Source organism: Hesperophylax consimilis, chromosome 5 (assembly GCF_061612785.1).
Source record: "Hesperophylax consimilis isolate HC1 chromosome 5, BYU_Hcon_1.0, whole genome shotgun sequence".
NCBI classification, from domain to species: domain Eukaryota; kingdom Metazoa; phylum Arthropoda; class Insecta; order Trichoptera; family Limnephilidae; genus Hesperophylax; species Hesperophylax consimilis.
Window position 1 is genome coordinate 13,229,027 of NC_142840.1, and position 26,113 is coordinate 13,255,139.

At 33.4% G+C, this 26,113-nt stretch overlaps 1 protein-coding gene across 2 annotated transcripts in view; it reads left to right on the forward strand.

Moving 5' to 3' along the window:
* The window catches only part of alka (glycine receptor subunit alpha alkaliphile), a 95,631-nt gene that overhangs the window by 47,602 nt on the left and 21,916 nt on the right, over window positions 1-26,113 (forward strand). For both annotated transcript variants that reach the window (XM_089632008.1, XM_089632009.1), the window contains exon 3: window positions 21,020-21,096. In XM_089632008.1, coding sequence (XP_089488134.1) covers window positions 21,020-21,096 — 77 coding nt within the window. The remainder of the gene's footprint in view (window positions 1-21,019; window positions 21,097-26,113) is intronic.

Below are 26,113 nucleotides of genomic sequence, written 5' to 3' on the forward strand. Positions count from 1 at the left end.
ATAACAGGCATTGAAGCATTTAATTTACCGTTCTATCCGTTACTATAAAAACACTGCATAAATACAATGGTTTGTGTTCTTTAAATTTTGGCGCTAAATATAACTACTAGAGAATTATTAAATCATTTTAAACTCATAAACAATGTCTATTGTTGGATGATCTAAAGCGGTTTCAGGGTAACCGTTCTTCGTCCCTTTTTTTTAATGGCCAGGTCTCGTAATTTATGACCTCCTTCGCTAACGGGTACCTATAGTGCTCAAGTTGAATACCCTTACTTCAAAATACAATTGGATTATTTGGTTTACATTAAGGAAATAAGTGTTAATAATTAGATTATAAAAGACTTACCGATACATCTTAGTGTCAACAATCCAAATAATTATAAAAAAACAAACACAGTCACATGCAGAAAACTCATGCTGTTAGAAAACCGCACCTTCTACACTAAATGATTTTAGCCGTGTTCGCGTCCCGACGATTAATTCTTGTTGACGCGCTTCCTAGTTTTTACTAACTCGACTATCTTAAAACGCTGACCGATCTTGATTATTCCTGACCGTCTCCCAGACCTTGAAACTCTGACCCCCTTGACTTTATTTCCCGCCTCCCAACGTTTTCAAACTGACTATCTTGAACCGCTTTTTCTAACCACCGACTATCGACTTCCTTCTTCCGTTCTTCAACGCTGACTGTCTTGAACCGCTTTTTCTAACCACGACTATCGACTTCCTCCTTCCGATCTTCAACGCTAACTGTCTATCCGCCCGGGCTCATTAACCACGACTATCGACTTGCTTCTTCCGACCTTCAACGCAGACTGCCTTGACCGTCTCCCCGCGCTTTCAAATCCAGACTCCCCCTTCTCAAACCAACCCCCCAAATCACCATATGCGATTTCTAATTTATGTTCTTTTGAATTCTGAATGCTTTTTGTTTTCAAAAGACAGAAATGCACTAAAGGAACACATCAATTATGGCCCTAGAACCTGTCACATTAATTTTAAATCGTCTCAAAACCAATAAATTGTTACTCCTCCAGTGAAATGTCTAATTCTTTGCAAAAGAATGAAACACGACCCCCCTAGATCCAGTTTCCAGCCCAAATTCGCTCTCCACTGAATAAAATCTAAGAATTCAAACCACATCCCGGAGGTCTCTGACGATACAGTGCACGTTCCCATTTTTTTTTCTCTACCCTAATAAATCTAAACACTTGTTTCTAAAACAGCTTTAAGGCCAACATCTGGAAGTCTCCATCTCGTGAGATCAACTGAAAAATTCCTTTCCCACCATAATAAATCAATACTTAAAAAAAAATGTCCCAGGGCAAGTTCATCACAGACTCCCTTCTGGAAAAATAATAGTGGGAGTAGATACGGAGATAAGCTATTGTCAGCTATTATTGTACCATCAACTTAGCAGCAGAACACGTTTGAACTCGCCAATAATACATTTTTTTTTCAAACCTTCCTAGGTTTCACTTGCTCCCCACTGCCCTGTTCTTGTTGCTAAAATTGTTAAAACTCCTAATCCCTTTTACCTTTTATTTTTTTTTTTTTTTTTTTTTTTATATATATTTTTTTTCTACGAAAGATTTCCCAATCCGCCCCTGTCTCGCTCGACGTTCTTATTTTTTTTTTTTTCTTGGCCGCACGCTATCAGTTAAACCTCTGGTAGGTCCGTTATGGGGCCCTTTTGTTAACTTTTTGTGTGTTCCTGCCGTTGTTAATTGTTTTATGACTGAGCATATAGTAACCGAGATCTTGAGAGTTATTTCGCATTTTTAAGCGTTGGGTAATTTGTTTAGGTTTTTTTTTAATTCATGTGAATAGGACTCCTTCTATATGAACAATCTATTAGTGTACCTATATGTTTTGCGGTAATTCAGTTCCGTCTAATTAGAGTGGATAATCTCTTTACCAATTTAATTGATAAATTATTTCTCGTAAAACCGTGTGCCTTATTTCCTATTCCTCCTTACAGGACGCCTGATAATAATAATTATTATTATTGAATAATTAATATAGCGCCGCTTTCGTGAAAGGCTAACTCAAGGAACCTAATATTGTAGTAGCTACTAATATTTTGATAAGAGTTTTGTTGAACAACTAAGTCGTATTATGGGAAAGGAAGTGTGGAGGGGGAGGGGAAGGAAAAAGGGGTAAACTATACAAATGAAATCTCTTTCAAACTACGCTGTCTTACATTAGCCAAACAATAACGGTGAATGGTGATCAGAACTCAAACATTGACCTCAGCGTGTCTTAGGCTATACTTTAATAGCTGGCGACCCACTTCTCAAAGGTACCGTGACCTACCAGAGCCCACCACGCCTGAAGGAAAACGAATTGAGACTTCCCAACACTTCCAGATACTGTTCCAGCGTATTCACTTCTGTGAACCTACTTTACTGTCTCTAAATGGGGAAAGTAATTGCATCCCATATCACGATGCTGACGCGAAAATGTGTCATGTAAGTTTCGTCTGATGAAGCCCTCCTTCCACGTGCTGTCAGACCTACACTTCACCTCTTAGAATCTGTTGTAATTAAGCCAAGATTGCGTTGGCTTACATCAGGTTCCAGGTCGACGCCATTGGAGTATTTGATAGAACTTTAACGGGTTTATTCCTACGGAATATCGCGCGAACATCTCTTCCACATAACCTTGCAGGAACCTCGCAGGTTACCTTCAGCTAGACGCCTTCAACAGCGAATTACGCTCTTTTCATCCCAGAGTCACTCATGTCTTCTCACCCTGTCTGTCATTCCCCTTTTCATTGCATAAAACCGCGAAAGAGTGAAGCCTTCAGTATGCCGCGCTGATCCGCTCAGTTCACGCTGGCGTCTTCGTCCACGCGATAGCGCAGGAAAAAAAACCCATTTCGGCTTGCTAATATTTGTGTGATATTATTACAGCGAAACTATCTAATTCTCCAATTATGAAGTTTAATCGTTGGTCGAAAATCGGGACAGGGAAAGGTTTAGTAATGTTGATGACACTACCGAGGTAATTAATGTTGATTCGATGGGGAGTCTGAAAATTATCAGGGAAACCCTAGGTATAAATATGTTTATATGTATACATATTTTTTTTTTTATCGAACCCTTTATTTCAATACGCAACTTTTATTAAAATCTTAACACTCGTGTTTCTATTACGTTTCAGGAATCCTATTATTATTCAACCGTTTTGAATTGAAGGCCCCGATCGATTTTACATTCGAACTGTGCTTAAGATGAGTTAGATTATTTTTTTATTATTAAATTATGTTGATCCCTCCGTTTATTATTGTAGTACATATTTTTTGTTTAATTTGAAAAGAATTTAATTGTTTTATTTACAAAACTTAATCATTGATTCACGCCGTAATGTTCTCATCATCACTTTATTCAATTAGCAAGTTAGGTTATATCAAAATTGAATCAATTTATTGTAGCTATTCACTGCACAAGGACACGGCCTTCTTCTCATGGAAGAATACCCGTTAGGTAACGAAACATAAATACTCTACCAGTGCACACTTTTATTGTTCACTGAATTTTTTCTAACATTTCAAGATAATATAAATCTGTTCCGTCGACCCACTTATAAATGGTCAAGTTCATAGTAAGTGACGTAATAAGCTATTATTTGGTTTTGTCCCCCCCGGGAAGAGGCTCCGGTCTAGTAGTACAATACATCTTTGTTTAGATTTTACAACCGTCTTGGCCCTAGGGTCTTCCTCACCGTACGTCTATTATTGACTTTAAAATGTTTGTTTAAATTGCACTTTCCCTTTTCGTCTCCCTTCAAAGTAACACGGCATGTGCCTAGCATAGTGGTCGAAAAAATCCTAAATGCATTTAATAAATAATTTCAATGAATAAGGAAACATAAAAAAAAGTTTTATCTGTTAATTCAGTCCTTATCGGAGGTTGGACATCAGCCTCTAGAATGAACTGGGTTTGTGTCTACTACTTGAAGAAACGATTTTCTCCCTCCACAATGTAATACCTTTAATAACTATGTCTTATCGGAGGTTGGATGACAATACAAAATTTTGTTTTACAATTTTATTTAAAATTTAAATAATCTAATTTATTCCCTACTGATAAATTCACGGATATTTTTATTACGGATATTTAGCATTTAAAGCAAATAAACTAATGCGCTGGTGTTAGGTCTACTACTGAAGGAACTATTTTCTCCCTCCACAATGTAATACCTTTACTCACTGTGTCCTATCGGAGGTTGGATAACATCATAAAATTTCGTTCGTATATTTTTATTTGGAATTTAAGTAAATTAATTTTTTCCCTAGTGATAAATTCACGTATAGCTCAACTATTATTGTAGAAATTCACTACCTTCCGCAGTTTTGTATTTAAAACACTGAACTATTAGCCCTGGCTTTTTATATATATTTTTTTCGTTGTCTTGAACCAAACAGAATGTAAAACATTTTAAAACCCCACCTCCTGGTCCAACGGCATCACTGTAATGTTTCCCCGTTCTCGGTATCCAGGGTTATCGACTTTGCTAACACAAGAGTCCCTATTAGGCAAGCCAAATTACAAATTTCGTTCCCTTCGCTTTTGTCGCTTTGGTAAGATAGGACAGCCTACGGAAAATTCGTATACTTCGTCCCCGTCAAACCCATGAAAAATTAAAATCTCGCTTGATAGAATAGGAATGCCAGACAGATGCACTCTCTCGGCGACTAGCCTCGATCCGCTGCGTTATTCCGATTCAAAAATGAATTAAAAGAGCGATGTTTGAATAAATTATATTTAATTAAATATATTTTATGAATTCCGTATAGAATAAGTTGAATTCCCAAGGAGGATACGACAACTCATTTTCAAATAACAGGCATTGAAGCATTTAATTTACCGTTCTATCCGTTACTATAAAAACACTGCATAAATACAATGGTTTGTGTTCTTTAAATTTTGGCGCTAAATATAACTACTAGAGAATTATTAAATCATTTTAAACTCATAAACAATGTCTATTGTTGGATGATCTAAAGCGGTTTCAGGGTAACCGTTCTTCGTCCCTTTTTTTTAATGGCCAGGTCTCGTAATTTATGACCTCCTTCGCTAACGGGTACCTATAGTGCTCAAGTTGAATACCCTTACTTCAAAATACAATTGGATTATTTGGTTTACATTAAGGAAATAAGTGTTAATAATTAGATTATAATAGACTTACCGATACATCTTAGTGTCAACAATCCAAATAATTATAAAAAAACAAACACAGTCACATGCAGAAAACTCATGCTGTTAGAAAACCGCACCTTCTACACTAAATGATTTTAGCCGTGTTCGCGTCCCGACGATTAATTCTTGTTGACGCGCTTCCTAGTTTTTACTAACTCGACTATCTTAAAACGCTGACCGATCTTGATTATTCCTGACCGTCTCCCAGACCTTGAAACTCTGACCCCCTTGACTTTATTTCCCGCCTCCCAACGTTTTCAAACTGACTATCTTGAACCGCTTTTTCTAACCACCGACTATCGACTTCCTTCTTCCGTTCTTCAACGCTGACTGTCTTGAACCGCTTTTTCTAACCACGACTATCGACTTCCTCCTTCCGATCTTCAACGCTAACTGTCTATCCGCCCGGGCTCATTAACCACGACTATCGACTTGCTTCTTCCGACCTTCAACGCAGACTGCCTTGACCGTCTCCCCGCGCTTTCAAATCCAGACTCCCCCTTCTCAAACCAACCCCCCAAATCACCATATGCGATTTCTAATTTATGTTCTTTTGAATTCTGAATGCTTTTTGTTTTCAAAAGACAGAAATGCACTAAAGGAACACATCAATTATGGCCCTAGAACCTGTCACATTAATTTTAAATCGTCTCAAAACCAATAAATTGTTACTCCTCCAGTGAAATGTCTAATTCTTTGCAAAAGAATGAAACACGACCCCCCTAGATCCAGTTTCCAGCCCAAATTCGCTCTCCACTGAATAAAATCTAAGAATTCAAACCACATCCCGGAGGTCTCTGACGATACAGTGCACGTTCCCATTTTTTTTTCTCTACCCTAATAAATCTAAACACTTGTTTCTAAAACAGCTTTAAGGCCAACATCTGGAAGTCTCCATCTCGTGAGATCAACTGAAAAATTCCTTTCCCACCATAATAAATCAATACTTAAAAAAAAATGTCCCAGGGCAAGTTCATCACAATATCATAACATAACATGCACATAACATGAACGTAACATATCATAAACATAAACCTACCATAAACATAACATGGGTGTAACATAAACATAACTTAACAAAAACAATACAGAGCTGGTAATAATGGGTAATTACAAAATTATAAAAATAGGAACCTGTGCACAATAGTAGTGGATTGGAGTTATTAGGTACAATTTTGCATTGGTATTTTGATATCAAAATTATAAGTTTCACAAATGAAACAGTACAAAAATAGAAAATATCATAATTATAAGTGTTACATACAAAACAGTACACAAATAGAAAAAGGGAGATTAAGTGGAACAAACAAGAAGAAACAAAAAAAAAACAGTCAAGGAACAAGAAGAAGGCACTTACTCACCAATACATTGGTAAAAATAGATTATGCTCGATTAAAAATACATGGGAATGTAACATGTGAATGGAAAACGGGAGAGAAATAAATAAAACAAAGTATACAACACGACAAGAATTACATATTTTCGTTTAAATATGTTTTAAAAAAAAAATTATTTTAAAGCCTTAATTTCAATTTTTGGATTATGCTGGCTGTTTTTATACATATCTGGAAGAGAGTTATAGAGTGTGTAGGCAATAAAGTTAAGATATTTTATTATATTAGTGTGTTAGAGGAATTAGGATTTTATTGTTATTCCGAGTATTGTGGTTGTGGATGTCTTGATTGTAAAGTAGTTTGATGTTAGTCTGGGTTCATTGTTGGGTAATTGTAGGATGGTGTTATTATGAATAAAAATATTAAAGTGTTGATTTTTGGGTTATTATGCCGTATTATGCTTTCTCCTTCTTCAACCTACGTTTTTGACAGCGTTACAGCGGTCATCATCTGATGTGGACACCGTAACACCGATGATTATGAATCTGCCCTGATTATGGATACGTAACACTGTCACTGTCAAAAATAAATCACGATAATACTTTTGGCCGTAAAAAAAATCAAATCATATCGAATAAAAAGATTGTTTATTGCTAAAAACCATAAGTAGGGTGACTTGGAAACGGGTGAGTGTGAGCGCTAAAAGGGAATCGTGGGAGACGTTTATAATACAGGCCAACAATATTAGTGGTATCCAGATGGTAGATCGAGGCAAAAAATCGCAAAGATGGAGGAATAGGAAAATAAGTAAAAGGAAGGTGTTTTACTAGGCAAGAAAGACTTATATCCAACTATATTATTATTACCAGCACAAAACCTGCGCTTCCAATATTAATGTGCCCTTTAAATATCGCGACTAGGGTCAGTGTTCCGGTTTCCCACAATTTCCCAGTCTCTTTAACTTTTACTTTTTCTTTGCCTTGTACGGAAAACATTTTAAATCAGTTCCAGTACCAAGCAATTTCGTAATAACTAGTAATGTGATAATGCTGGGGTGTAAACCGCCCAAATTCATAACATGTGATTGCTGGTTTAGAAATTTATTTAGCTCATTACGTCCGTTGAACTCAACTACAAAGCTTTATCATGTCTGACAACACGACCTTAAAGGAATAATGGAAACATTAATAATAAGGTACCCCCGTGGTTATACCCACTAGATTATAGTCTGACTCAAAGGTTCCCAAACAGGCATGGGAGAGCCGTTGGAACCGAAGGAATCGTAACTCAAAAGTTCCCAATCAGGTAAAGGAGAGCCATTGGAACCGAAAGAATCTTAACTCAAAGGTTCCCAATCAGGCATAGGAGAGCCGTTGGAACCGAAAGAATCTTAACTCGAAGGTTCCCAATCAGGCATAGGATAGCCGTTGGAACCGAAAGAATCATAATTCGGTAAACTAATATATATTTTTGTTTTTCAATAATCTTAATAGAACTATGTAGTACTACGATAAGGTTTGCAGCAGGTATGATAATCTGGGCTGCCACTCTACTGTACCACTTTGACGATATTTGCCGAAGGCCACATTTACGATTCTGTTTCCCTCATGAAGCACCGGGTTGCTTGTCGAAAATTCTCAAATACATACGAGTATGCAACAACTTTATAGTTCGGTTATGATTAACTATATTTGTATTATTATTAATATTGTCTAATCTTTTCCACGCACTGATCATGTAGTGGAGTTGGCATCATGGTGTTACAAACTTCTTGGATTTGTGATGAGAACAAGTAAACAGTTTTCCAAGCCCGAAGCAATTACATCGATATTCAGCTGCATTACACGATAAAAAATAGAACACGCCTCTGTTGTTTGGGATCCATACTAGCAAAAATAAATATAAGTACTAGACCAAATTCAAAAAATGTCTCTAAGGTACCTTTATATGAGAACGCATGAGTACCGTGATTTATGCATCACGTAGATTTTTTCCCTATAACAAGCTACGAAAGTCTCCAATCTAAGAGGAATGGGGCCCCCAATAACAGCATTAAAAATAATAAACTATTTTATTGACTGCCCATACCTCCTGGAATTCTACCGAACAACTACCCCCAGGACTTGCTCTGTATTTCACATGGCAAAACGGACTTGGAAAACTGGCCCAGGAAAGCATGAGAGGAGGTATGGTGCTGTTGAACGAAATCTGTAGGTCTCTTGACTTTTTCAAAATTGCCCTTGAAGGTATCAAAAGTTATTTTAGGCAAGGCTATATTATTGTAAAATTTTAATTTATTTATTTGAAGTTATGTTAATTATGTCATGCGTATTGTAATAGGATTACATACCTACATCTAATACGTATTATTATTTAAAAAAAATATGTATGTATTCTTTCATCCATATTTTTCACAGTGGAAATAATTATAATAATTACTATTAACCTAAAATAGATCCATTAATAGCAGCGCTTACAGTAAACCTTCAAATACAAATCGATTCTTCATTCTTCAATATTATTGTTGCTGTTCACATATTTCTATTAAACTCTTTAGTATGAAAATTGTGTTTCGAATACACATACACAGTACAAAACCATGAAAAAAAAAATATTCTCGATTTCGAAAATGTATCGCTGTTCTAAGAATTTTGAGAACCAATGTATCTGAAAGCTTGTAAATAAATGTGATACTTTCGGTACGTTTTTATCACATTAACTAGGTATTCATATTAATTTATTATTCCTCGTTTTCGAATGTTGGATAAAATCATCCTTCTGGATCGAAACTTAAATTGTCTTCTGTCAGACCCGTTTTACCACAAACCCTTTTGTATCGCCATTTATGTATAGATGGACCAGAAAGGTTTCGCAGTTAATAATAATTATTGCTTGTTAAAAGTACAGTAGTTTGTGTTGATAACTTCCTTACTGATGAAATTCTTGCTGCGATATCTCTTTTCGATTATATAAGAGGTTCAAAGACCTTTTTTCTTTGTCGGTTATGAGTCCACGACTAAACTTCATATACATTCAAGTATTTGACTGTTTGTAAACAGGATTGTAGATATGAAGGTACATAACGAAAAGGTTCGACTTAATTTTTGATAGCTATGCACTTATTCGACTCTTCAATGCAAAACAACACTGTTTCTGCAATATAAGTTTTATTGGTCTTGTACATATGTTAAGCCTTCGAAAAACAAGTGGTTCTTATATTAGTTTTACACAGCAAATAATTTAAGTTCGATTTCTCCAATACCCAACATTATGTGTGTCATTGCAAATAAAAATCTTGTTTAAATATGCCACTAAATGCTCTCGATTTTATATATTGAGTTTTTAAAGAAAGTATTAAAAAGCTAGCAATTTTGGTCCTCTGGTTCATAACACAATTTTCTTTTCAAGAACATTTATAAAAATACTTTTAGTGATTTAACTTTGTACAGCATAAGTTATTCACATCAATTTATTTTCTTGAAACATTTTATTATTACTCTTCGCGTTAGGATTGGTTACTTTTGTTTTCATCAATGACTGTTCATTATCATTGCTTGCGCGTCAACTTGGTCATTTATTACTCCGTGCATATTTGCTTTCATCCACCTAATAAACGATTGTCTGAATATGAGTTCATGTTTACAATTGTAGGTAGTCCACTACACTTTTATGATACAGCACAATATTTTCAATCAATACCAAACTCATAGAAGTACAATAGAAATACGTTACCCATTCAAGTTATTTTTAAGCCATTTAGTCGGCGCACATGTTTTACATGTTAGAAATCACTGATAAAGGAATAATGGGATATTCAGTAATGACAGTGTTATAACTGATTAATGTTTTTAAAAAAGAGCTAAAGATCAAAAGGAACATTTCTTTAAAAATAATTGGGCTCTACAAGAATGTACCTGCGTACTTATGTACGTTAAGGCGATGCACTATGTCGTGTAGTATTTTAAATTTAGCCGCAATCAATAACAACCCTTACGTGAATGGCGATAAGGTTTAAATTCCCGCATAACACCATCCGCCTGTTTTGATTTATACAAGAAAAAAACATGCCCAAAAAGTGCCTTTTAGTTTATTTTGTGGATGTTAAGGCATAAATATTTAATTTTTTTCCGATCATTTTATAAATATAATGGGTTCGTAAGTAGGAGATTTTTAACTTAAAAGCAGTTTTAATATGCCTTTACATTATTTTTTTCTGGGCTTATAAAAAGACTTATATATAAAAATACTCGATTAATTCAAAGGTCAAAATGTATTCTTTTTATTTTTTTATTTTTATTTTTTATTTTTATTTATTTTTATTATTTATACTTTAATATATTTGTTAAACAATGGTATAGTATATTGTTATTATATTCTACTCGCAGTATTTTATTAAAGTATGTGAAACATTTCTAGGCGACCAAATTTTCAAACCAAAAACACACGATTTTGCATTACTACGTACGGCATCGCCTTAACTTATATATCATATTGGCTTTATGGCTACTACAAACGATTTGGTGTCTCATATTATTTGTGGACAGTTGAATGTATATTCGAAGCTCCATAGCACATGATGGAAGTGATAAGATACATAATTGAGTTCGGCTGAAAATTTCAGATAGATAATTAGTGCAATTTTCTCAATTATACTTTTGAAATTTTTTTAGTGCGTCACAATCAGATAGATTTTCTGCATTATAGTTTTTTTAGAGCCTCACAATCAAATATTTTGCTTTATAGTTAAAATGCGATCGTATCTGATCGACTGCTTTATTTTTGCTTGCTTCTAAATATACCTAATTACTTTATTCACATTCCAAATGCGATAAGTACCGCGATGATAAAATTGATGGTGAAATACTTAGTTTCCAAACTAACCTTTAAAAAACGTGCTGAGTATAGACGAAAGCAAAATGGAAAGAATTCGTCAAAATATTCCAGAAAACTCCATTATTATCGAAATTTTAATTACTGCTCAACGATAATTTTCATATGTAATGACAGAAAACAAAATAAGTTGCAAATTCTCAAAATATAGCAAAGAGAGTAATAATTAGGCGAAATAGATTTACAAAAGTAGTTAAAATGTTAAAGGAACTAAATTGGCTAATAGTGAAACAGATGCTGCCCTTGAACGCGATGATATTTATACATAAAATAATAAACAACCTGTTACTAAAATGTTAAAGGAACTAAATTGGCATCTAGTGAAACAGATGCTGCCCTTGAACGTGATAATATTTATACATAAAATAATAAACAACCTGTCACCAAATTACTATTCAAACAAAACTATAATTAAAAGAAATACAAATATAAACTATATGTACTTATTTTTGATCCTAAATTTTGGAAAATAATTGGAACATATTTATATTTAGCCTGAAACAGTAAAACTTTTGAACATTTACTTGATTTGAGCTTTATGGATATTATATAAGTTAAGTTGAGCTTTTCTGCTTATAAATAGGAACATGTTTTTTATAAAATGGGGTTTCTATTTTTAAAACCCGCTTTTTACAAATGGCTGTTTATAGAATCGCGAACGATTACGAGAACGGTGGCACAGTTAAGAGTGTACATACAAATATCACGAACAGTAGGTTACGTACACATTGTACTAGAGTTCAGTATACTGTAAAATCAATGAATTATAATAAAATCCGTTTTGGATTGGTTAGAAGCGTGACAAAGGTAGCCAACATCTAGTAAGCTTGTCATTCACAAGTGTGATCATTCTGTGCTCGAAGCACGACTAACAGGATTCAAACATTATCAGTGGGGCGATTCCGGTTTCACTTAGGGTAAGGAATTATCATTAACCTTAACATTAATGACTTCTCGCTATCATTCGAGAGAACTGGAATCGCACTTATCGAAAAAGTCGTTTATTTGAATGTTAAGAACCCTTCCTTATCTTAAAGTGCCCCTTGTTAACGAAAAATCGTTTTAAATAAATGAAATGAAAATAATTGCTTTTAGGTAACTTTATTGATAAATTTTATTGTGTACCGGTACAAAACCGGTAGACAATAAAAAAATATCAATAAAGTGAACTAAAACCAAGTATTGTCATTTCATTTATTTAAAATGTCAAGTAACAATGTGTTTTCTTCTTCCGAAAAAAAATTAAGAAAATCGTTTATTTGAAGGTTAAGGACAATTCCTTAAGTAGAAACGGAATCGATCATAGATAATAAAGAAGTTGTACATTTGAAGGTTAAGAACAATTCCTTATCCTTAAGTGCCTCTTGTTTAGGAAAAAATAGTTAATTTAAAGGTTAAGGACAATTCCTTATCCGTAAGTAGAAACGGAATTGACCTTAGATAATAAAAAAGTCGTTTATTTGAAGGTTAAGAGCAATTCTTTATCTTTAAGTAGAACCGAAATTTCCCCTTGTTAACGAAAAAATCGTTCATTAGAAGGATAGTGACAATTCATTATCCTTAAGTATAATCTAAATTGTCCCTAGTGAACGAAAAAGTCAAAGAAAAAAATGATAAGGACAATTCCTTATAAGAATAATAATTAAGAAAGTAGAACCGGATTGCCCATCTGGTTAGTTAGGAAAAAGAAACGGAGGTCAATCCAAAGAAAACTATCGAAAAGGTGAGAGCCATAAGGATTCAGAGTTGGCCTTTTTTAGAGTTTCTCGAGTGAAAAATATGGAGAATACGCTTAAAAATCAAATTTACGGTCAAGTTAATCCTACTTTCGGTTCCCCGAAGGTATTTCAGAAATGATTTGACGCGATCAATCTTGCTTAAAAAACTGCTAGGTAATCCGAAGAAATATTTCTTTGAATCGGATGCATTTGTATTGTAAATTGCGTGATCCAATTCATTTTGCTCGAGTTAAATGTGTGTTCTTAATTAGGTCGAAACGTAATAAAACTAAAAGATATGTCAAGGTATTCAATAAAAATAATTTTATTGTGATTTGAAGACCGAACAACACATCAACGCTCTTGTTCGACAACAGAGTTAAATTTCTACTGTAGGGTTAAGATCTTGATAGGGTTCAGTTACCTGGAAATAATATCACTATAAATCATGTAAAAAAGTAATCGCTGGATCTTGCTAGAAATTTTAATGTTACGGAATGAAAGAGGAAAGCAAAAGTTTTATCGGAGGTAATTGAAAGCGTATGAAGGTAAAGGTTATATAAGGTACGAGGTTTGGAACTTCTTGATCTTGACCTCAAGGCAAACAGGCGTTATTTTGCATTATATGTTTTATCTATTCAAAAACCCTTGAGCTCTCGTAATAAATTTGAGATTATAAAGACACAAAAGATTATAAAATAAAACATTTGTAACTATATTTTATTCAAGAATCTTTTTTTCTCTGACTGAAAATGTATGAAAAAAATTGATCATAATGAAATAAAAAAGTTGACTTAGCATAAAATATCAAGTAATTAAATGGTAATACAAAAATCAATTTTAACCACTATTTTTAATTATGTATATCAACATGTTTCGTAACCAATGGTTTCTTCATCAGAATACAAAATACCGTCATAGTCATAAGTATACTTTGTACCTATCCTGACGAAGGAACCATTTTTTAAGAGTATATATATATATATATATATATATACGTATGCCAAATCTGATGATTTACTCAACCAAACGCTCAAATAATTTATAAAAATGTACTCGTGAATGGCCATGGGGACGCAGTACTATCGAAGTAATGCGTGGACGCAGCAAAATCGTCGTTATGCATTAAAAACCACGCAAGACGATTCTTAGTTCTGAGTATCAAGCGGCATCGTTGTAAATTAACCAATTGTTGCCAAATCTGATGATTTACTCAACCAAACGCTCAAATAATATTTAACAGTGTACTCCGAATGGCCACGAGGACGCAGTACCATCGACGTAATGCGTAGACGCAGCAAGACCGTCGTTATGTATTCATAATAATATTTCAACATGATCGGCCAGGGGGACGCAATACTATCAAAGTAATGCGTGGATGCAGCATGACCGTCGTTGTATATTCAAAATAATATCTACTAGTGATCGTTCAATGGGACGCAATACTATCGACGTGATGCATGGAAGCATCATGATTGTCATTATGAGTTAAAAATAGTATATTCTCATGAGCGGCTACGGGGACGCAGTACTATCGACGTAATGCGTGGACGCAGCACGACCGTCGTTATGTATATAAAATAATATCTACTCGTAATTTTAACATTACACTCGCCACAGCGGCGGTGTGTGGACGTATACGTAAATACTTTCGTCTTTACAATATTAGAGTATTGTTACACCGTTACTAGTATTTTGCCGCGAGTGAGGTGACTGCGGTCACTAAACCCAACCCATTATGGATGTGCTACAAATAATTGAACATATTAAACTAGAAATCTCAAATATTTCTACCAAACAGGACTCCAAGGCCAAAACTAATCTGGAAACAAACATCAAACTTCTAGAAGAAAAATGGATGCACGAAAAAACTTCATTTCAAAACGAGATTGTTTCTCTGCAAACCAAATTTATAGAAAAATTAGAAAAAAAAATTGAAAATTCAAGTTACATGGAAAAAAAAACCTATGCAAGTCGACTAAAAGAAATCCCGGAATCGAAATATTCATTGATTATTAAAAGTGAAAATTCAAATATGACATCAGACGCAATAAAAGAACAAATTGTCAAAAAAATAAAAATAGCAAATTTAGGCATTGCAGTAAATGGAGTTCGTAAAGCCGCCCAAAATAAACTGATAATATCTTGCCCTACTAAAGTCCACGCAGAAAAATTGACGGATGAAATTAACAAAACGCTCAAAAAAAATATGGTTGCGGAAGAACTAAAAAAGAAAAACCCAAAAATTTTCATAAGAAATCTACAGGCAGATCTCACAGAAGAAGATATAATCGAGGCTTTAAAAACCCAAAATGAAGGTATCAAAGATATAATGGAAAATGATACAAAAAACACTGTAAAACTAATAAAAATGTTTAAACCTAAAGTACAAAATGGACTCACGAACTATATACTAAGGATCACGAATGGAAGGAATGCCCAAACAAAAACTCGGAAGAAACATGTAGCAACTGTATTTACCAAAACAATACTTTTAAGATGACCCTTAACACTAATCATAAAGCAAACAACACTAACTGCACTTACTTTAAAAAGATGATGCATATCGCGCAAAGTCGCATAGACTATGATTAGGTATGTTTATATGTATTATTATTCTAAAAAATCAATGCTTCTAACCAAAACTTTATTTAAATACTTAACATCTTCTTCTGATAAGCACAATAATGTATATCTTTTACTTCCGAAATATGAGTATCTCATATCTTTGATATTTTTTTCTTCTTTAAATATATTATATTCTAATTTATTGTCCGGTATCTATAGTGTTAACACGGGAGTATTGAAATGTATATTGATGTTAGTTTATCCTAGGTATACTCATACATGTAGAAAAAATATTTATTGTTGTCAATTATTTAACCAAAAACTTTCTGAACAAAGCAAAAATCTAACTAGGAATATATTGGTAATGTTTACTTCCGTAAAAATATTTATACAATTTATTTGCCTTGATAAATCTTCACACTTGTTTATATACTATTGCCGCCTATTAAAATATTATTCAATATGGGTGATTTGAACGTAGATTTTGACACCTCTGAAATCGCTTATGAACGCACACAAAGTTTTGAGAACTGGATTATCAAAAAACATGTTTCGGGAAATAATAATTTAACTGCAATCAACTTAAACATTCGATCCTTATCAAAATATTGGGATACGTTTCTTGTCGTTATCTCTAGCTCTCTAACTAATATTGATATAATCACGCTTTGTGAAACGTCGATTAATGAAAATAATATACATCTATACAAAATATTGGGTTTTACTTCTCATTACTTTTGTCGAAAAAACAAATCGGGAGGCGGGATTATTTTATATGTGAAAGATCACCTAACGTTTGAACAAATTAACATAATGCCAACTAAATTTGAATGTGTCTACGGAACTATTTCGGTCAAAAAACATAAACGTCTACATATATTGGCAATATACAGACCACCTAATTCAAATAAAAAAATATTTCTCGAAGAGCTAGATGTAATATTGGGAAATATTGAAATTAAAGAATCCGTTATGGTACTTGGGGATACGAACATAAACTTATTAAATTATCAGGAACCAATTGTAATGCAATATGAAAACATTATGGCTAAATTTGGATTTTTAAAATGTATTAATGACGTTACCCGTGAAGCCATACTGACTAACTATGTAACGGCTACATGTCTAGACCATATCTATGTAAGAGAGAGAGAGACAAATGAAATCAGCTCATGTGTATGTGAAACTATAATAGCGGATCACTACCTTATTGCAACAACGATGCGTTTCTCTACCTATGAGGCAGGTACCACCAATAAATCGCACCATACAAAATATACTGTAATATCGGAAAAAAAAGTCGACCTACTTATTGAAATCACTGATTGGAATGAAATACTAAACATAACGGAACCTTACTTAATTTATGAAGAAATTAAATCGAAATTCAAATATATTTACGAAAAAAGTACTGAAACAAAATCAAATACAAATAAACAGCGTAATAACCAAAAGGGCTGGATAAATTATAATCTCATTGAAAATATACAACTACGTGACACATTATGGAGGAAATGGAAAAACACGCCTAACAATAAAATATATGAAATCGAATTCAAGAAATACAGAAATAAACTAAATAAAAAAATATTAAACACAAAAAAAATATACTATAATAACAAATTTAAACATTGTTTCAAGGACATTAAAAAAACATGGAATGAAGTAAATCAAGTATTGGGTAGGAAAAATAAATCCGATTGTGATGAAGTAATATCTAAATATTTCTTAAATTCCCAAACTGCGGATGTGGTGGCAGAAAACTTTGCAAAATTCTTTGACGAAGGTGTAAATCAGTTATTGCACGAATGCAATGTTCGAGCGACTGAGTTGAAGCAAGAACATTTGCAACATTCAATGTACCTACCAAGAGCTAATACAGAACAAACTGAATGCATTATCGGAAGAATGAAAAATTCAAAGACACCGGGCGTCGATCTAATTCGCATGTATGATCTAAAAAAACATGTTAAATTATTTAGTCCTATAATTACTCACCTAATTAACAGAATTATTGACACAAGTCACATTCCAGCTGAACTAAAATGCAGCATCATAAGGCCCATTTTTAAAAATGGAGATCACACCGTAATAAATAATTATAGGCCTATTTCCTTATTACCCGCATTAGAAAAAATATTAGAAAAATATATATCTATAAATTTGGATAAATATTTAAATAATTTGGGCATTATTGATGAATGTCAGTATGGCTTCCAAAAACAAAAAAGCTGTGATAAACTGCTCGAAAAATTTTCCAATTATATAAATTCAGAGCTTAACTCAAAAAAACATGTACTAGTATTATTTATTGATTTCTCAAAAGCTTTCGATACACTCAGCCATACACAATTAATCAAGGTACTCGAAATCATAGGAATCCGTGGTAAACTCCTATCATTTTTCAAAAACTATTTAACAAATAGAAAAATGTATGTAAAGATTTTGAATGTAATGAGTAATTTTAGATTTATTAAATCAGGGGTGCCACAAGGGTCAATTTTAGGACCAAAATTATACATTATATATGTAATTGCCATGTCTAAACTTTTTAAAATAGCCCGTAGATTTATTTTTGCTGATGATACTGCACTAGTTGTCTCTAATGAAAACCCTGAAATAGCTATTCAAGAATTACAAATTGACTTTAACGAGCTACTTAAATGGTCTCATGATGTAGGATTAATTATTAATGTAAAAAAAACTAAATGCATGTATATAAGATCACCGAGCTTGAAAATGTGGAACTTACCTAAAATAACTGCACATAATTTTGATTGTATACATAAAAAAATGGATAATATTTGCTGCTGTGAAAAAATTGATTTTGCAAACGAATATACTTACCTTGGCATAATCGTAGACAATAACTTTAAATGGGACAAAAGTGTGATAAAAATTTGTAACCAGCTTCGATGTTTGGCGAGTAATTTTTATAAATTAATATTTGTATTGCCTCGATGTACTCTCAAACTTATATATCATTCTATGGTCGAATCAATACTTAGATATGGAATTCGAACTTGGGGACACTCGAGTAATATTAATATTAAATACATTCAAAATCTACAAACTGCTATAATTAAAAAAATTGTTAAACCTAGCATTTACAAACAAAGAAACAACTTAAAATTACTGTATGGCTCTGAGGGCCTACTCCCAATTAAAGGGCTTCTCTGGTTTATTATAATTATGGATAATGCGGGAGAAAATGCGTACAAAAAGCCATTGGTGCATAGTCACAAAACAAGATTTACTGAAAAAAAAGGCCTAAAAATTCCACTAATATCAAATAAGTATGGTAGCAGAACACTTGACTATTTGATACCTGTGATTTATAACAAATTTAACGAAAACTTTAACTTGAAAAATAATGAGGAACCTTGCCCTAAACTGACAAAAAAGTGGTTAATAAATGAACAAAACGTTTATCTATCCTAAACATTATATTTGGTATTTATATTTAAACTTAAGCTAATGTGTATTATGTTATAACATTAAATGGTAGAACCTACAGACAAGCTGATTGTCACAGCTTTGTGGGACTACCCATATCTTATATTGTATAAAATGTAACTATATTAAATTTAATAAATAAAAAAAAAATAAAAAAAAAAAAAAAAAAAAAAAAAAAATCGGTCTTGAGGTCTTGATATATATATATTTTTTATTTTTTTTTATTTTTATGATAAACAAATGTTTATACATCAATATATAATTTATGAATAGCAAAAAGGAAAACGCACTTTTATAAGCAATAATTATTCACCTGAAATACTAACACTAATTGAAAAAATATTCCGAGAAAAAATAAATGCCGCCGGCGGGAACTGAAAAAGCAGCCTTCTAACTGCCGGTCAGCTGCTCTAACCATTAAGCTACGTCGGCTGATTACATAGCCACCAAAAAATTCAATAAGTGCTAGTATTTTTCACTCAACAATTATTGCTTCTTAGATTTTTTTACCTGAAGACGACTGCAGGTTCAATTCCCGTCGGTGGCATTTATTCTTTCTCGGCAGATTTTTTGAATTTGTATGGGTATTTCATGTGTATAATTATTGCTAATAATTATTTAGTTATATTTTGTCAAATTATAATTTTTTAACATTTTATATCTTGTAAATATATCTATTCTAGAACTACTATAATATTAGTTCTGAAAATAACCGTTGCTTCTGAAACATGTTGATATAATATAGTCAAACAAAGTACCTTCATAAGTACACTTTGTAGGTACCTATCTTGCTGAATTGGTTCTGAAACATGTATATATCATTACAAACTAAAGATGTAATCATTTTTTAATTAAAAATGGTGCCACAGACTACTTTTACAGTTACTAAAGAAATAAAAAGTTTAACCTCAAGATTTTTTTTATCAGAATGAATTGAGAATGACTAAAATTGACAGAAGCTACGATATAAAGGAAATATAAGAAATTGGGGTCAGAACAGAAAACATTATTATTTATCAAGACACAGTTTTTTATGAACATATTATTAGAATAAATCTTCTAAAGAATCAGTCTTATTTGTGGAAAAATAATTGAATAAATAGCAAGTTGCCAGAAAAAATGTTCTTTGAAATATTATTGTTCACTGAAAACAGAAAATTTAAGGAGAAAGCATTTCAGATAAATAAATTTGAGCTTTTTGGCTGTTCTGGAAATATCGAAACTCTATCGATAATGCAAGTACTTGGAATACTTAGATTTTTTTCCTTTTAAACCCTCACTCGCTCAATGGAAGAAACTCACTACACGGCAAAGTTAAAACCCTCTTAGCTTATGTATGCATAAATAAATATAGCTCAACGTTCTACGTTAACACACACAGTATTACTTATAAAGATTATAATACGCCGCTCCAGCGTTGGCATAGCTATAAGGGATGTATACAGCTCTGGTTGAAATCTTTACTCATAAAAATATTCTTGCATTTTTTTTAGACTGGCATCACTCTGTTCCAATTCTTAAAAAAAACAGGTCATTTTCGCTTTAATTTGCGTTTAGATAACTTCACGTTTCTTCTTGACCCGGTCAGTTTTGAATTTCTTCTAAATTTAGTTAATTCGGTTATGCGTTCCGCATTTGCTTTTGTAAATCGATATTTCGATTTAAAATATTCCTCTAATGATAAATGGGTATTACAGCTTTTTTACATTTTCATTGCGCAACCGATCGATAATTGTCAAATCAACCAGATTGTTAACAAATCCTCGATTTCCGCCTTAATACGATCGTAGTACATCCCTAATCCTGTATTTAAAAATAATGAACTGTATTTAAATATTTTTTCCAGGTTTTGCACTGAAGTTTCATCGAAGAGAAATCACACCCTAAAGCCCAGAATCGTATTGCCGGAGCATTATGTTAAAGGTAATGAATTTCTTATCACTGATCACAAGAGTCATAAACCACCATCCACCTTGATTATTTGCTTTCACCTCTGACCTTTGGAGCTTTTTACCTTTCAGGTATCTTCAGGTAAGAAAACATGTAAGTACGGCGATTATATCGCTTAACGATATAATCTAGTCTGAGTGTTATTAAAATTGGTAAGCATTGGCGTTGGAAATGCGTCTGACATGTAGTGTAAAGAGCACTTAAGATAATTTTTCATTTATCATAATTTAAAATATTTTGAAGGTCAGCTGTGTTTTGGCTTATGAAATTCTATTTTAGAACATTATCAGCATCTTCAATTATTAAATTGATCATAGCCAAGGTACATGCTTTCATTTCATTTAAGAAATATACCTGTCACCAAGTCAATCCATTGTAATCATGTCCCCTAATGTACGAAGACCTCTTTCGGATTCTTTCACCTTCTTTGACACGGAGTTCATGAACCTTTCGCAGACGGGATGGTGCGTGTGATTATCATTACACGAATACAGAAGTCTTTGTATCTATAAAATATAATATTGAAGAAATCGATCACTTTGTGGCTAGTCATATTTGATAATAATAAAACACTTATTTTGTGTTGAAACATGAGTTTTTAAATTTATTTATTTACCGACCGGTTTAGCTTTGCTCAAGCATGATCAGGGTACAAATTAATACTTTAAGAATTTGGTAAGGAGGCAATGAAATAGGAAGGTTGTGATGTCACAGCGTTTATTTTGAGTCAGCTGCGCAGTTGTGAGATGACTCCGGACCGAGTAACGACACCGCGTTGGTGGAGTCCGGACTTGTGGATTCGTTAAGAACTGGCGAAGTCATGGAGTCTTCTTGGTACTCCAGTGTAAAAATAGCCGAATGTATGACCTGGTCTCAGATGTGCCGGAGATGCAGGCCAGCGACGATATCGTGGGACCGAGGCGCAAACCGGCGCAGGTGTCGCAGGGTCTAGGCGCGTGAGAAGCGCAGGCCAGGGATGATATCTGGGCTCAGGGTGCAGATGTAATCCCGCGTTAGTCCATGATAATTCGTAGCCTCTCCTATAAGGTCGTAAGTCGGTCCGTGGCCTGTAGCGGCGCGGTGGGGTAATGGCGGGGCACGACGCAATTGGCCGCGAGCACTCGAAGGACCCGCAGGTTGCTCACAGTTGTAACTGCTGATTAATGACTGACAGACTGACTGCGTCAGATGTTATTATATAATTATTGAACAGTTGTTTCACAAAAATGAAATAATATGATTTTTTCAAATTCTATGAAACTACCCGTCCTAAATGTTCACTGAAAACAGACCTTATTGGGCTACTAGATACGTCTAAATTATGTATTCTATTGTATCTGTATTGTTTGTTATATGTTTGTGTTGTTGTCACCCTCTTTATGTATATATAAGCACACACTATGTATTATTATTAATTTGTACCCTGATGATACTAAACCGATGGTGAAGCGAAACCGAAAAAAGCGTGTTTTCAAACACGAGAATCGAATCAGATAAAAACGGCTCAGAGTCCTCTTAGCTCATATCGGTAGTATTTTTCATTTTATTATAAGAAAGCATAATTGAATTGGCATATAATAAAATTTCTTAGTTTAGAGTAACAATCTAAACAATATAATCGATGATAACAACTTCTGGAAAAATACCTATCTTTCTTTGTATCACTCTGTATAGTATTTTGTTGTTGTTGTCGAGAATATGGATCCTACGTTTGTAGAAGATACGAAAAGACAATGCTATCAAAAAGTCTCTACCGTAATAAAAGCAAAATTCCATTGCAATCAATCTAAGTAAGGTACCGAAAATAAATTTCCCATAAAGCTACCCAAATTTCCCGAACACCTCCATTATCTCAGCCTAATCGTTAGTTGGGAATAACCTTCCGATCTGATTTCTCAATGCATAAAAAGTAGCTCGTGTGAAATTTTGCGCGTAAATTTCCCAAGTTGATTATACACCCCGATAAGACCAAAGCAATAGTTTGACTACACGCAAAACGTAGACAATTTACGAGAATTTGAATTAATCAAAATACCAACAGAGCTAGATTACGGAGCGTTTTCCTACTAAGTTTTCAACTATATTTTTTCCTTGCTGATATTTTGATAGCGCCATTTCCAGATTAAGGGTAGGATAATTTTTTGCACAAAGAAATATTTAAAAAAATGTATAGAAATGATACAAGCTCTTGGTAACTATGTTTTTTATTAAGGTTGAAACCTGTATAATTTAGCAATGTTGTCTCTTATTATCTAACATCTAGGAAAACAATTATTCTGCAAGTATTAAATTTCAAGCATCACGCATCGTCGTGTAATTTCAGATTCATAAATCTACCGACGATAAAATCTGAAACGGACTTCATGCGCGTTTGTATCACTGAAATTATTTGATGTAGATTGTGCGTAATCATTCCACGATTATTTTATGACACTTAAAAACTTGATTGCGCACTAAATTTTATTATTATTACGATTGTGCAAGCTATATATATGATGTACATAATATAATAACTTGCCAAGCTTTATATATATAAAAGTACATGATAACAATTCCAACACTAATACAATGATTTAATCCTCACCTTTTAGTCGTTTACTTTAAGCAAAAGGACGTGAATGAGTCATTTTATTTTATCTTTTATATTAGCTACACAAAGGAGTTACTGAGGAAAATTATTCCCCTCAGGGCCTATGTTACCTTTGAGGATGCTGTGTACAGGGGAAGGAAAATTGTACGAGGGGCGGGTAGGAACCTGGGGGTCAGTGAGTCCAGGAATGACAGACGTATGAATCCATCCCACCCACTACGGTGCAAGGCGATGTTACGAAAGAATCCTGTTGGAGAGGTCAAAAGGTCTCCCTCAACAGTCTCTCCGATCCGGCTTACAATAAATACAATGAAAACTTACCAATAAAAAATCTTTCTTATTTATTAAGAATTTCTTCAAATTATTCGTAATAAATGAATTGAAAGGAATCCTGATAAACTTTGATGTTGGAAGGTGAGTTCATAAAAATTCTAACTTCTTCGCATTTTTCGAGGCAAATGCGATGTACGAACACGTGTTCCGATACAATTAAGAATTAACTAAAAGTTTATCAGGAAGCGGCCTGCAGTCCCGTTTTTAACAGGATAACCAGATTAGATTTTTTTAATAAATCAGCAATACCCATTTTTCTCCGTGTAGTGGAAACAACTGATTAGTGTATCTTTTAAACTGGATGAATAGGTAATTTATCTTGTTATTATCTGATTTCAATTTTACTATCAATATGCTATTTTTTTCCATTTTATCATTTACATTTTACGTTGTTAAAAATGCATTGTTAGTAGAAACGTCACAGGCTTATGTAACAAAGTAAACCAGTAATACATCAACATGTTTACATGCGAATTTATGTTTTCTCAAAAATTTAAATAATGCATAGACATGAATATAATATTTCTAGAAAACGTTTAAAATCGATCGTCATTGAATATAAAAGCGGGTGTAGCACTCGTATGAGTCTCTACTAGGCCAATGTCATTGACATGACGGACTTAGTCATTACTTCCAGGTACTAGGTACTATTGGTAATTGGCATGCTCAGTGAGGCAATATTATTAAACATAGTTTAGTAATGTTTAGGGGCGGAATCCTGTCGAATGATTATCTTGGTTAGCTAGCCACACATCAATCTAAAATATGTTGAAGGTTAACGTACATTGTCATCAATTGGAGTATTATTCAACGGTTTTAACGGAGTTTAACACAGTTTATAAAGAAATATGTTTTCTTTGTTTGATTTCTAATTTGGTACGAAATCAAAAGTACTCTGGGTTTTCCCATTTCCCATTTCAGTAAATATTATTTCAAAGTTCGTAGATCACGATCGATATGAAATTTTGCTAAAACTAGGTTAAGGCGATGCACTACATCGTGTAATATTTTAAATTGAGCCGCTATCAATAACAACCCTTACGTAGATGGCGATAAGGTTTAAATTCCCGCTTAACACTATCCGCCTGTTTTGATTTATGCAAGAAACGAACATGGCCAAAAAGTGCCTTTTATTTTATTTTGTGGATGTTCACGAATAAATATTAAATTTTTTTTCGATCATTTTTATAAAAACTTAATTTTCCACACTATACAATAAAATCATAACCGAAAATGGGTTCGTAAGTAGGAGATTTTGAACTTTAAAGCAATTTTCATAGGCCTTTACATTATTTTTTTTGGGTTTTAAAAAGACTTATCTAAAACATACTCGATTATTTTAAAGGCCAAGATTTATTCTACTCGCAGTATTTAATTAAAGCATCTGAAACATTTTTAGGCGACCAAATTTTCAAACCAAAAACACATGATTTTGCATTACTACGTATGGCATCGCCTTAAGAAAATCCAAGAAGAATTCCAGAGTTTGACAGTTTTTTGACAGTTTTTAATAATCAGATTTTTGATTTCTTTCAGTTTTTAAACAACTTTACTTACCTTCCCTTTTTACGTTCTTAGTCCTACTCTTAAGATATATATAAAATAATTTACCTTTTTACCCCCTTTTGACTTCCACATAAACACACACTATGGCAGAGTAGTAAGATCCTTAGCTCTGAATCCAGATGCCGATAGTTTCCGATAACCAAAATTTTTTTTTGTATATTCTGGATTATTGAACATGCTCCATTTAATTGTTAAATATAAAAAAATTATATCATACGCGTAAAATTTCGGAGGCAGGTATAGGTACCGCCGCCCCGGGAACTATAAAAAAAGGATTATCAACACCTCTGCCATAGGCCGCCCCAAGTACTATGTTCAAGTTTTGGCGGCAGATACGTCTGTTTATTAACTGCGTGGTGGATCTGATTAAGAGAGAGAAACCTTTTGATCTCTCTACCCAGACGCCTGGGAGGGATGGATTCATAGGACACACTGACCACCAGTTTTATATAAAGTTTCCCTTAGCGAACTTCCTCTCCTTCCTTTCCTTAAAATCTTCCT